Source organism: Crinia signifera, chromosome 9, assembly GCF_055691185.1.
Source record: "Crinia signifera chromosome 9, ASM5569118v1, whole genome shotgun sequence".
Classification (NCBI taxonomy): domain Eukaryota; kingdom Metazoa; phylum Chordata; class Amphibia; order Anura; family Myobatrachidae; genus Crinia; species Crinia signifera.
The window spans coordinates 165,224,978-165,239,061 of record NC_139225.1 but is presented as its reverse complement, the minus strand read 5'-3'; the positions used below and the strand labels follow the sequence as shown (position 1 = coordinate 165,239,061).

The following is a 14,084-nucleotide window of genomic DNA, read 5'->3' as shown; positions in this document are numbered from 1 at the left end:
TGCGGTCAGGGAGAGAGGGGTGCGGGCAGGGAGAGAGGGGTGCGGGCAGGGAGAGAGGGGTGCCGGCACGGAGGGAGTGGTGAGGGCAGGGAGGGAGTGGTGCGGGCAGGGAGTGATTGGTGCTGGCATGGAGGGAGTGGTGCGGGCAGGGAGGGAGTGGTGCGGGCAGGGAGAGAGGGGTGTGGGCAGGGAGAGAGGGGTGCCGGCACAGAGGGAGTGGTGAGGGCAGGGAGGGAGTGGTGCGGGCAGGGAGGGAGGGGTGCGGTCAGGGATAGAGGGGTGCGGGAAGGGAGGGAGGGGTGCCGGCAGGGAGGGAGTGGTGCGGGCAGGGAGGTTTTTTGTACCGGCAGGGAGGGAGTAGTGCTGGCAGGGAAGGAGTGGTGTGGAAAGGGAGGGAGTGGAGCGGGCAGGGAGGGAGTGGAGGGGGCAGGGAAGGAGTGGAGCGGGCAGGGAGGGGTGCGGGCAGGGAGGGAGGGGTGCGGTCAGGGAGAGAGGGGTGCCGGCAGGGAGAGAGGGGTGCGGGCAGGGAGAGAGGGGTGCCGGCACGGAGGGAGTGGTGAGGGCAGGGAGGGAGTGGTGCGGGCAGGGAGTGATTGGTGCTGGCAGGGAGGGAGTGGTGCGGGCAGGGAGAGAGGGGTGTGGGCAGGGAGAGAGGGGTGCCGGCACAGAGGGAGTGGTGAGGGCAGGGAGGGAGTGGTGCGGGCAGGGAGGGAGTGGTGCGGGCAGGGAGGGAGGGGTGCGGTCAGGGATAGAGGGGTGCGGGAAGGGAGGGAGGGGTGCCGGCAGGGAGGGAGTAGTGCTGGCAGGGAAGGAGTGGTGTGGAAAGGGAGGGAGTGGAGCGGGCAGGGAGGGAGTGGAGGGGGCAGGGAAGGAGTGGAGCGGGCAGGGAGGGGTGCGGGCAGGGAGGGAGGGGTGCGGTCAGGGAGAGAGGGGTGCCGGCAGGGAGGGAGGGGTGCGATCAGGGAGAGAGGGGTGCCGGCCGGGAGGGAGGGGTGCGGGCAGGGAGGGAATGGTGCGGTCAGGGAGAGAGGGGTGTGGGCAGGGAGGGAGGGGTGCGGTCAGGGAGAGAGGGGTGCGGGCAGGGAGGGAGGTCCGGGATCTCCGTCATACGATGTGGTGGCGGTGGGCAGCTGATGGTTGATGATTGGGTAATCCGATGCTGCGGTCAGGGCAGCTCATTGGCGCAGCAGTATGTAATAGCGCTGGATGGTGATACAGCAGGGGGGCCTATGGATGGCAGCGCCAATCCCACCTGTATGATGCCCAGTTAGCACTGTAGCAAGCAATAGCTTGGAGCCTGATTCAGACCTGATTTCTGGGATGCGAATGTCCGGAGCCCAGTGATCAGGTAAGCCCGGCCCCTGTGCGCGACTGTAAATGCGTTCCCAGCTGTGCGCACAGGGGAAAATCATCTACCATCGCTCACCATCAAATGGATTTCCCCCTGTCCGTAGCCACCAAGTAAGCCTAGACTCCCTCAGCGCTGTGATGGCCGCCTGCGGTTGTCTAGAAACGGCCCTGACATTTCGTAGCTGTTTTTAATGTCAACACCCGGTCAGGAACATATTAGCTGAGAATGTGACAATAAATGAGAGTGATCACCTTTACCTTTACTGTCCAAGCACTGGACACATGGGGTGTCATGGAACAGGGCGGCATCACTACACATATATCTGAGGTTACTAAATAAACCGTCTCATGACTTGTGACAGAGGCTCAGCTGCGTCAACTTCTCCTTTCTGACAGAAGGTTTGGGAAATGGAAAAGGGAAGAGCTGAAAGTTCGTCAGCGGAGGATTAGACATATCACAGCGATCCGGTCACTGCAGCCACTGGTCAGAGGATGCAGCCACTGGCTGGACACAGAGGCCTCTGATAGATATCACAGCGATCCGGTCACTGCAGCCACTGGTCAGAGGATGCAGCCACTGGGCAGACGCGGAGGCCTCTGATATCCCTGGGATACGGCAGCAGGTAAGACCAGCTCCATATTACTACACGCACAACGCTAATACAGTATAGGGGGTTAGAGATATTCCAGCGATCCGGTCACTGCAGCCACTGGACGGACGCGGAGGCCTCTGATAGATATCACAGCGATCCGGTCACTGCAGCCACTGGACTGACGCGGAGGCCTCTAATAGATATCACAGCGATCCGGTCACTGCAGCCACTGGCCGGACGCCGAGGCCTCTGATAGATATCACAGCGATGCGGTCACTGCAGCCACTGGTCGGACGCGGAGGCCTCTGATAGATATCACAGCAATGCGGTCAATACAGTCACTGGCCGGACGCGGAGGCCTCTGATAGATATCACAGCGATCCGGTCACTGCAGCCACTGGCCGGACGCGGAGGCCTCTGATAGATATCACAGCGATCCGGTCACTGCAGCCACTGGCCGGACGCCGAGGCCTCTGATAGATATCACAGCGATGCGGTCACTGCAGCCACTGGTCGGACGCGGAGGTCTCTGATAGATATCACAGCGATGCGGTCAATGCAGCCACTGGTCGGACTCGGAGGCCTCTGATAGATATCACAGCGATGCGGTCACTGCAGCCACTGGCCGGACGCGGAGGCCTCTGATAGATATCACAGCGATGCGGTCACTGCAGCCACTGGTCGGACTCGGAGGCCTCTGATAGATATCACAGCGATGCGGTCACTGCAGCCACTGGCCGGACGCGGAGGCCTCTGATAGATATCACAGCGATGCGGTCAATGCAGCCACTGGCCGGATGCCGAGGCCTCTGATAGATATCACAGCGATGCGGTCACTGCAGCCACTGGTCGGATGCGGAGGCCTCTGATAGATATCACAGCGATCCGGTCACTGCAGCCACTGGCCGGACGCCGAGGCCTCTGATAGATATCACAGCGATGCGGTCAATGCAGCCACTGGCCGGATGCGGAGGCCTCTGATAGATATCACAGCGATCCGGTCACTGCAGCCACTGGCCGGACGCCGAGGCCTCTGATAGATATCACAGCGATGCGGTCACTGCAGCCACTGGACGGACATGGAGGCCTCTGATAGATATCACAGCGATCCGGTCACTGCAGGCACTGGCCGGACGCGGAGGCCTCTGATAGATATCACAGCGATGCGGTCAATGCAGCCACTGGCCGGATGCCGAGGCCTCTGATAGATATCACAGCGATGCGGTCACTGCAGCCACTGGACGGACATGGAGGCCTCTGATAGATATCACAGCGATCCGGTCACTGCAGGCACTGGCCAGACGCGGAGGCCTCTGATAGATATCACAGCGATGCGGTCAATGCAGCCACTGGCCGGATGCCGAGGCCTCTGATAGATATCACAGCGATGCGGTCACTGCAGCCACTGGACGGACATGGAGGCCTCTGATAGATATCACAGCGATGCGGTCACTGCAGTCACTGGCCGGACGCGGAGGCCTCTGATAGATATCACAGCGATGCGGTCACTGCAGCCACTGGTCGGACGCGGAGGCCTCTAATAGATATCACAGCGATGCGGTCAATGCAGCCACTGGACGGACGCGGGGGCCTCTGATAGATATCACAGCGATGCGGTCACTGCAGCCACTAGTCGGACGCGGAGGCCTCTGATAGATATCGCAGCGATCCGGTCACTGCAGCCACTGGTCGGACGCGGAGGCCTCTGATAGATATCACAGCGATCCGGTCACTGCAGCCACTGGCCGGACGTGGAGGCCTCTGATAGATATCACAGCGATCCGGTCAATGCAGCCACTGGCCGGACGCGGAGGCCTCTGATAGATATCACAGCGATGCGGTCACTGCATCCACTAGTCGGACGCGGAGGCCTCTGATGGATATCACAGCGATGCGGTCAATACAGTCACTGGCCGGACGCGGAGGCCTCTGATAGATATCACAGCGATCCGGTCACTGCAGTCACTGGCCGGACGCGGAGGCCTCTGATAGATATCACAGCGATCCGGTCACTGCAGCCACTGGTCGGATGCGGAGGCCTCTGATAGATATCACAGCGATCCGGTCACTGCAGCCACTGGTCGGATGCGGAGGCCTCTGATAGATATCACAGCGATCCGGTCACTGCAGCCACTGGACGGACGCGGAGGCCTCTGATAGATATCACAGCAATGCGGTCACTGCAGTCACTGGCCGGACGCGGAGGCCTCTGATAGATATCACAGCGATCCGGTCACTGCAGCCACTGGTCAGATGCGGAGGCCTCTGATAGATATTACAGCGATCCGGTCACTGCAGCCACTGGCCGGACGTGGAGGCCTCTGATAGATATCACAGCGATGCGGTCACTGCAGCCACTGGCCGGACGTGGAGGCCTCTGATAGATATCACAGCGATCCGGTCACTGCAGCCACTAGTCGGACGCGGAGGCCTCTGATAGATATCCCAGCAATCCGGTCACTGCAGCCACTGGTCGGACGCGGAGGCCTCTGATAGATATCACAGCGATGCGGTCAATGCAGCCACTGGCCGGACGCGGAGGCCTCTGATTGGCTAGAGATACGGCAGCTCCATATTACTACATGCACAAGTAAGGAGTCCCCCCCGTCACCCGTGAATAGACACTGTGCGCGTGCATCGATTCCTGCAGCCTGAAGGGCTGGAGGCATGGTCAGCAGCTCACAGAGCTGATAGCCATGCTCCCACAGCGGTGAAAATGGGGGCATGGCCATGCGGGAACTGGCCCACTTCATGGCAGTCCCATGTTGGGGGGTATGGTTTTAGCCCTGAAAGCTCAACATCGATTTAGATTGATTTTTATTGATGTGGAATCGATGAATACAATGATGTCATAATGGGGCCAGTTCAGTTGGAACACCCCCCACCCAAATCTAAAGCCCCCCATGCACTAGGATAAGGTATAACATGTGGTACCCCGCCATCTCACCCTGCAGCTGGTACAGGATCATTGTTTGCATACAACGTATCCTATGCGATCCCAGCAAGGCCTATGGGCTGACATGAATATTTAGGATCTGCGGCTGCAATGCGAGGTGCACGGGAACGCAGTCGCAGGAAAATGGCGTTTTATGTGTCACTATTCATGCGATCTGTTGCAGCAATGTGTCCGAATTGTATAAAAAAGTGTCCATATCGCACTATCTATCTATCTATCTATCTATCTATCTATCTATCTATCTCATATCTATCTATCTATCTATTATCTATCTATCTATCTATCTCATATCTATCTATCTCTCTCTCTCTCTCTCATATCTATCTATCTATCTATCTATCTATCTATCTCATATCTATCTATCTATCTCATATCTATCTATCTATCTATCTATTATCTATCTATCTATCTATCTCATATCTATCTATCTCTCTCTCTCTCTCTCATATCTATCTATCTATCTATCTATCTCATATCTATCTATCTATCTATCTATGGATTCAGTATTGAATCCCGGCGGTCGGGATCCCGGCATTCAGAATCCCGAGGCCGGAATCCCGACAGCCGAAATGCCGACAAGGGGAGGACGTGGATCGCCCCCCCTTGCGGGCTCGCTGCGCTCGCCAAGCAGCGGGCCCGGTGCCTCGCTACGCTCGGCACACTAATTTATTCTCCCTCCAGGGGTGTCGTGGACACCCACGGAGGGAGAATGTGTCGGCATTTCGGCGGTCAGGATTCCGGCGTCGGGATTCTGAACGCCGGGATCCCGACCGCCAGGATTGTAACTGCATCCCCTATCTATCTATCTATCTATCTATCTCATATCTATCTATCTATCTATCTCATATCTATCTCATATCTATCTATCTATTTCATATCTATCTATCTATCTATCTATCTATCTATCTATCTAATATCTATCTATCTATCTATCTCATATCTATTTCATATCTATCTATCTCATATCTATCTGTCTATCTATCTATCTTATATCTATCTATCTATCTATCTATCTCATATCTATCTATCTATCTCATATCTATCTATCTATCTATCTATCTGTATCTAATATCTATCTATCTCATATCTATCTCATATCTATCTATCTATCTATCTATCTATCTCATATCTATCTATCTATCTCATATCTAGCTCTTTATCTCATATCTATCTATCTATCTATCTATCTATCTATCTCATATCTATCTATCTATCTCATATCTATCTATCTCATATCTATCTATCTATCTCATATCTATCTATCTATCTATCTATCTAATATCTATCTATCTCATATCTATCTATCTATCTCATATCTAGCTCTTTATCTCATATCTATCTATCTATCTATCTATCTATCTATCTCATACCTATCTATCTATCTATCTATCTATCTATCTCATACCTATCTATCTATCTCATATCTATCTATCATCTATCTAATTATCTATCTCAATTATCTATCTATTTCATATCTATCTATCTATTTCATATCTATCTATCTATCTATCTATCTATCTATCTATCTATCTATCTATTTCATATCTATCTATCTATATATTTCATATCTATCTATCTATCTCATACCTATCTATCTATCTATCTATCTATCTATCTCATACCTATCTATCTATCTATCTATCTATCTATCTATCTATCTATCTATCTATCTATCTATCTCATATCTATCTATCTATCTATCTATCTATCTATCTATCTATCTATCTATCTATCTATCTCATATCTATCTATCTATCTATTTCATATCTATCTATCTATCTATCTATCTCTCTCATATCTATCTATTTATATATCTATCTGTCTTTCTACAGTTATGCAGAGAATATTGTGCTGGTTGCAGCTGGGATCCCAAACGGGGGTACGTGTTGGGGTAACTAGAGTTACTATGTGCAATGCTGTATATTCCCCCCACTGACAGCTTTCTCCTGCTTGATCCCACAGACTCCCCAACCACCAACATGATGGCGGAGGCGTTCCTCAGCACTGTGATGTACCTGCAACCGATGGACCCAGCATCTCAGCAGGACCGGGAGAATGACAACAGGACTCCGAACATAGGAGACACAACCAGTAAGGAGATGAAAGTCCCCCAGACCCAGGGAGCAACTCCTGACTGTGCACATAAAGAACCTCAGGTCCACGAGCAGACGTGTCCCAGGGAGACCATAGGACCCATATCAGAGGCAATGTATATCCCGAAGAGAGACCCAGCGACAGACAATAATCTGGACCTATACACGTCTTGGTCCAGTATGTACACCAGCATCTACAGAAACTACCCTGACCTGCACATCGGTGGGGACCACGTCCTCAATACTAAGAAGGACTCTGGTTGCGTCTTAGACCTGGAAAGCGAGTTCCAGGATGGGCCTGTGTTACTCTCTGTGGACATTGCCGGCAGCAGTCTTCCCGCTGAGAGTCTTGGTGGGCCGATACCAGAAGGAGTGCTGCACAGCGAGGACAGCAACGTGTTCCCACCTGTCCCCTTTTCCAACTCAATTCTCAATGGGTTCATAGAAAAGAAGATGCAGGAGCTGTACAAGCAGTGCTACGAGGAGACCCTACTGACCAACCCCTCGCCCAACCCCATGCTCTGGTCCAACATCCTCAGGCTCAATGTCAACCAGATGAGCCTGCAGCTGTCCCAAGAGCAGAACATTGAGCTGGCCAGAGCCAGAGAGGCCATTCTGCAGTGCTTGTGCAGCGCAACCAGTTCTGAGTTCATTACCCCCATCCTGCTTATCTCCAGCCAGGAACAATGGAAACAATCTGGAACTTTGTCACGCGGCTCGGCCCTAAGAAAGAGCGGCGGTGCGCACAACAGAAAGTGATCCAGCTTATCCACAACCTACCAGGGGCTACAATAAGCCTGAGTCATCTCAATGACTGGCAAAATGCAGGATGTCCTGGCATGTTCTGACTGGCGAAATGCGTGATGTAGGGACAGGTCCTGATTAGCAAAAAACATGATGTTGTGGCATATCCTGACTAGCGAAACACGTGTTGTAGGGACAGGTCCTGACTAGCAAGATGCATGATGTTGTGGCATATCCTGACTAGCGAAACGCATGATGTAGGGACAGGTCCTGACTAGCAAGATACATGATGTTGTGGCATATCCTGAGTAGCGAAACGCATGATGTAGGGGCATGTTCTGACTGGTGAAATGCGTGAAGTAGGGACAGGTCCTGATAAGCAAAATGCATGATATTGTGGCATATCCATACTAGCGAAACGCGTGATGTAGGGACAGGTCCTGACTAGCAAAACACGTGATTTTGTAGAGTGTCCTGACAAACAAATTGCGTGATATGGGGATGTGTCCTAAATTGTAACACATCTATGCACATGTGAACATACTCTGGAAAAGCAAGGACACCATCTGGAGGAAATGTAACACTTACTTTGAGACGTCTTTAGAGTCACATTTCTCCTGAGAGATCTCGTCCCCCAACCCTGCATTATTCCTGCTTATGTGACATGGAAATATATATATATACAGTATATAACATAAATCGTTTGTATTCTGAACCTGGTCAGTGTTATCTGTACTATGTAATAGACTCTGTGCTGTCTACATGGAGGGGCACCCTCTGTCATGGGGTCACTGCCCTGGGGGTCTTCCCTGTATCTCACTAATATATCAAATAAGTGCAATATCAATGTCATGGAAACATAACTGATGAGTCCCCCGAAAGGGTCAGACGCCAGAGATGGTTTTAAAGGGGCCGAAGCAAATACGAGCGTGCACAGATATGTGCCAATGTCAGAGGAATACCTGGCACCTGGGTTAGGCATAGTGTAAATGTGCACTAATAATAATGACAGTTTAGAACCCAATATTTGCTGCTTGGGTTCCTAATTCCCATAGTCAGGTCCCTGGGAGACAATAATCTGGCACTAAGTGTGCATCTATGTTGTTTGTCTGATAATCCATCACTAACATACCTCCCAAGTTTCGGAGACACCGGGGAGGGACAGGGTGTGGCCTATCGGAAAGGGGGCATGGCCTATACTCACGGCGCTGCAGCGAAGCTCTGTGAGCTGCTGGGCATACCCGCAGCCCCTCTGCCTGCAAGAATAGATGCTGTGTGCATACGCACAATGTCTATTCACGGACGACAGGGGGGACTCCCAACTGCCCCCCCGCCACGGGACACTGCCGGTGGTGGGAGGGATGCGGGAATGCCCACAATTCTAGGACGTTTCCACGATTCGCGGGACATTTGGGAGGTATGCACTAAGTGTGCACCTATGTTGTTTGTATGATAATCCAGCACTAGGTGTGCACCTACCTGTATGTTGTCTGTGTAATAATCCAGCACTAAGTGTGCACTTATGTTGTTTGTCTGACACTCCCGCAGTAGGTGTGCACCTGTGTTCTCTGTGGCCCTTATTCAGATTTGATCGCAGTACAAATTTGTTCGGAAAATGGGCAAAACCATGTGCACTGCAGGTGGGGCAGATGTAACCTGCAGAGAGAGTTAAATTTGGGTGGGGTGTGTTGAAACTGAAATCTAAATTGCAGTGTAAAAAATAATGCAGCCGGTATTTACCCTGCACAGAAACAAAATAACTCCCATAAGTCTTAAGGCCCATACACAATGGGCGACTTTGAGCTGAAATCCGCCCAGTGTGTATGGCCCAGCGATGAGCGGTGAGCGCTGCTGCGCACTCCCACAACATCGCCGGGAGAACCGTTAATCTGCTAGTTATACCAGCAGATGAGCGGCTTTCAGGACGGCTTTGCATAGCGCTCCTCTATGCAACGCCATCCTCCCCCTCTGTCGGTCCCGGGCAGGGGGAAAGCCGCTCAGTGTGTATGCACATGATCATCGCTGTCCATACACGCTGGGCATAGTCTCCCAGTGTGTATGGACCTTAACTCTCTCTATAGATGTTACATCTGCCCCATGTCACGGTCCGTGTGTGTCGCTTACCAGTCCGGGTGGTGCGGCGGGATTTGGTCCAGGTGCGTGGTCTCGGGCATCTGAGCAGAACACCAGGAGGACGCGGGGAGTCACCATTATGCGTGGGTGACGCTGCCCGCTCTGATTGGTTGTCTTGCGCTGGCGCGGAGTGCCCTGTCCCAGTTCCCGAAGCTGTCCCCTCACTCTGGATGCTGCAGTGCTTCCGGCCTGTGGGGACTTCACTGACGCAAGGCATACTACCTCTGCCGCAGCGTCTGCACAGCAGGCGCCATCTTGGTGAAGCCAGCCAATACAATCCAGGCTGAAGTCAGCAGCCTATCAGCGAATCCCAAGGGGGATAAAAGACTCATCTTTAAACCAAGCTGGCGCCAGTTCTTCGCTTGTCAATCCTTAGGGAACACCAGCGTCCTGAGCTCTCCTGACTGCCTGTGCACTTCCAGCATCTTGCTCCAAGTGCAATCAGTCCGGATCACCTGTGCACTTCCAGCGTCTGGCTCTAAGTGCAATCAGCCTCTGATCATCTGTGCACCTCCAGCATACTGCTTCAAGGTGCAATCAAGCCTGCTTACCTGTGTACCTTCTGCCTGGGTGCAATCTGCAAGCCACCTCCTGTGCACTTTCCATTCAGGTACAACCCCTGCTATCACCTGTGTACCTCCTGCCTGGGTGCAATCTGCAAGCAACCTCCTGTGCACCTTCCGTTCAGGTACAACCCCTGCTATCAACTGTGTACCTCCTGTCTGGGTGCAATCTGCAAGCAACCTCCTGTGCACCTTCCGTTTGGGTACAACCTCTGCTATCACCTGTGTACCTCCTGTCTGGGTGCATTCTACAAACAACCTCCTGTGCACCTTCCGTTTGGATACAATCACCACCAGTCTCCGGTGTACCTTCTGTCTGGCTGCAGCCTGTCACAGTCTCCTGCGCACCCCCTACCTGGGTGCTACCCACTGCAGTCACCTGTGTATCCTGGTCTTGCTACGACTGGCCCTGATTCCTGTTCATCATCTGGTCCTTCATCATTCAAGCTACCCCGGTTCCTGGTCGTCTCCCGGGTCCACAGAATTCCCAGGTACTGACACCCCACCTGCAGTGCACATAGTTTTGCCTATTTTCCAAACAAATTTGTACTGCGATCAGATCTGAATAAGGGCCTGTGTGATAATCCAGCAGGTGTGCATTTATGTTGTCTGTGTGATATTCCGGCACTAGGTGTGCACCTATGTTTTCTATGTGATAATCCGGCACTAGGTGAGGACCTATGTTGTCTGTGTGATATTCCGGCACTAGCTGAGGACCTATGTTGTCTGTATGATAATCCGGCACTAGGTGAGGACCTATGTTGTCTGTGTGATAATCCGGCACTAGGTGAGGACCTATGTTGTCTGTGTGATAATCCAGCACTAGGTGAGGATTTATGTTGTCTGTGTGATAATTCGGCACTAGGTGAGGACCTATGTTGTCTGTGTGATAATCCAGCACTAGGTGAGGACCTATGTTGTCTGTGTGATAATCCAGCACTAGGTGAGGATTTATGTTGTCTGTGTGATAATCCAGCAGGTGTGCACCTATGTTGTCTGTGTGATAATCCGGCACTAGGTGAGGATTTATGTTGTCTGTGTGATAATCCAGCAGGTGTGCACCTATGTTGTCTGTGTGATAATCCGGCACTAGGTGAGGACCTATGTTGTCTGTGTGATAATCCAGCACTAGGTGTGCACCTATGTTGTCTGTGTGATAATCCGGCACTAGGTGTGACCTATGTTGTCTGTGTGATAATCCGGCACTAGGTGTGCACCTATGTTGTCTGTGTGATAATCCAGCATTAGGTGAGGATTTATGTTGTCTGTGTGATAATCCAGCAGGTGTGCATTTATGTTGTCTGTGTGATAATCCGGCACTAGGTGTGCACCTATGTTTTCTGTGTGATATTCCGGCACTAAGAGAGGACCTATGTTGTCTGTGTGATAATCCGGCACTAGGTGAGGACCTATGTTGTCTGTGTGATAATCCGGCACTAGGTGAGGACCTATGTTGTCTGTGTGATAATTCGGCACTAGGTGAGGACCTATGTTGTCTGTGTGATAATCCGGCACTAGGTGTGCACCTATGTTTTCTGTGTGATATTCCGGCACTAAGAGAGGACCTATGTTGTCTGTGTGATAATCCGGCACTAGGTGAGGACCTATGTTGTCTGTGTGATAATCCGGCACTAGGTGAGGACCTATGTTGTCTGTGTGATAATCCGGCACTAGGTGAGGACCTATGTTGTCTGTGTGATAATCCAGCAGGTGTGCATTTATGTTGTCTGTGTGATATTCCGGCACTAGGTGTGCACCTATGTTTTCTGTGTGATAATCCGGCACTAGGTGAGGACCTATGTTGTCTGTGTGATAATCCGGCACTAGGTGTGCACCTATGTTGTCTGTGTGATAATCCGGCACTAGGTGTGCCCCTCTGTTGTCTGTGTGATATTCCGGCACTAGGTGTGCATTTATGTTGTCTGTGTCATAATCCGTCACTAGGTGTGCATTTATGTTGTCTGTGTCATAATCTGGCACTAGGTGTGCATTTATGTTGTCTGTGTGATAATCCGGCACTAGGTGTGACCTATGTTGTCTGTGTGATAATCCGGCACTAGGTGAGGACCTATGTTGTCTGTGTGATAATCCGGCACTAGGTGAGGACCTATGTTGTCTGTGTCATAATCCGGCACTAGGTGAGGACCTATGTGGTCTGTGTGATAATCCGGCACTAGGTGTTCCCCTATGTGGTCTGTGTGATCATCCGGCACTAGGTGTTCCCCTATGTGGTCTGTTTGATAATTCGGTATGTAGTGATAGTGTGCGGTCAGGAATCTGGTCCCTCGGGTATGTAGGTAAGAGGTAGGTGTACACATGCCTGTACATCTGCTTTCACAATAATGCTGCTTCTTTGGCCTAGGTGAGGATATGAGTGTGTCAGGTATTATCAGACCGAGCTCACACTATCATGTGAGCAGAACAGCGAATGCCCTGATTCTTATTTGTCGCCGCTGAGCAGTTTATTCTGGGCTGTTATTTATAACGACCCCGAGAAGTGCGGCACAAGCTCACCCTGCGAGGACACCTGTGCAAGTGCTCACCAGACAGCGCCCAGGGCTCTTACTCCATTTACCAATTCAATACTAAGATTTTTTTGTAGACATCACCATCTACTGTGCAACATCCAGAAGGACTGAGTCCCCAAAATAAGAATTCCAAAATCTCTTTAATTTTGCCATTAATGTAATATCTCATTAGTGATGTGTTACATTTATTACTTATAGTACAGTAGCACTCTTCAGGGAATAATGACCCGCTCACATCGGCCAGGCCCCTCGCCCCACAGGACTTTGCAGGGTTTTCTGGAATCTTGTAAGGTGAATAAATCACTGATCCAGAATAAGAATCCACCAAACTGCACCGTGCACCAAGCAAATACTTCCTACTCTATTTCTGCCAATTAACATGACAGGGTATTGTCTAATCGCTGTGCCCAATTACCCCCCACAAATGACATAACTCTCTTGTTGGATAAAATTGGCCACAGCAGCCATCTTTATTGAAACAATACAATTTTTTAAACAATAATCCAAAAACATTCCCACGGAAGGTGGTCCCAGAGGCCCTCAATAAATATATATCCACACCTCTAAGCACTTCCAGGAGCTCTTACCCCCAGCCGATAGCGATTGGCTCGAGGGCACCAATTGTACACACCCAGTGCTCATTAATTAACCTCACCCAGGGGAGTCCAGCCCCCTCATGGGGCCCTCCCCGCCGCATAATTAAGCCTCAATGCCACCAACCTCGAGGACCCCCCTCCGCACAGGCCACTGTGACAAAAAGACATCCTATCAAATATTCTACCTAAACTATAAAAAATAGGGAAGGGTGGGTGGGAGCTGTTGAGAAAATCTCCCAGTGACCCCTATTTCCCGCCTGAACCCTGCTTCTAAACCCCTCCAACACCCCGTTAAGCCCTCCCCTTATGACCCTCTCCTTAGACACCCCTCCTATGACTAACCTGCTAGTCAGCTCCCTACAAACCCTGTCAGGGGAGCCTACCCCCAGGCTTTGCCTCCAGTCCGGCTCCTACATGACAGGGTATTGTCTAATCGCTGTGCCCAATTACCCCCCACAAATGACATAACTCTCTTGTTGGATAAAATTGGCCACAGCAGCCATCTTTATTGAAACAATACAATTTTTT

General features: G+C 51.3%; 1 protein-coding gene across 2 annotated transcripts; it reads left to right on the top strand.

The window, feature by feature from the left end:
• Positions 1-1,077: 1,077 nt before the first annotated feature.
• LOC146036395 (TLR adapter interacting with SLC15A4 on the lysosome-like) lies at positions 1,078-8,431 on the top strand. 2 transcript variants are annotated; one of them, XM_083160381.1, is made up of 3 exons: positions 1,078-1,973; positions 6,732-6,778; positions 6,862-8,431. In XM_083160381.1, the coding sequence occupies exon 3, from the start codon at positions 6,879-6,881 to the stop codon at positions 7,749-7,751; it is 873 nt and encodes a 290-aa protein (XP_083016507.1). In that variant the 5' UTR covers positions 1,078-1,973; positions 6,732-6,778; positions 6,862-6,878; the 3' UTR covers positions 7,752-8,431. The 2 variants fall into 2 exon arrangements, with proteins under 2 accessions (XP_083016507.1, XP_083016506.1); XM_083160380.1 differs by lacking the exon at positions 6,732-6,778.
• Positions 8,432-14,084: the final 5,653 nt, after the last annotated feature.

Excerpts from the sequence above, each read along its gene's own strand:
- LOC146036395 (XM_083160380.1), top strand. The coding sequence starts at position 6,879 with ATGATGGCGGAGGCGTTCCTCAGCACTGTGATGTACCTGCAACCGATG.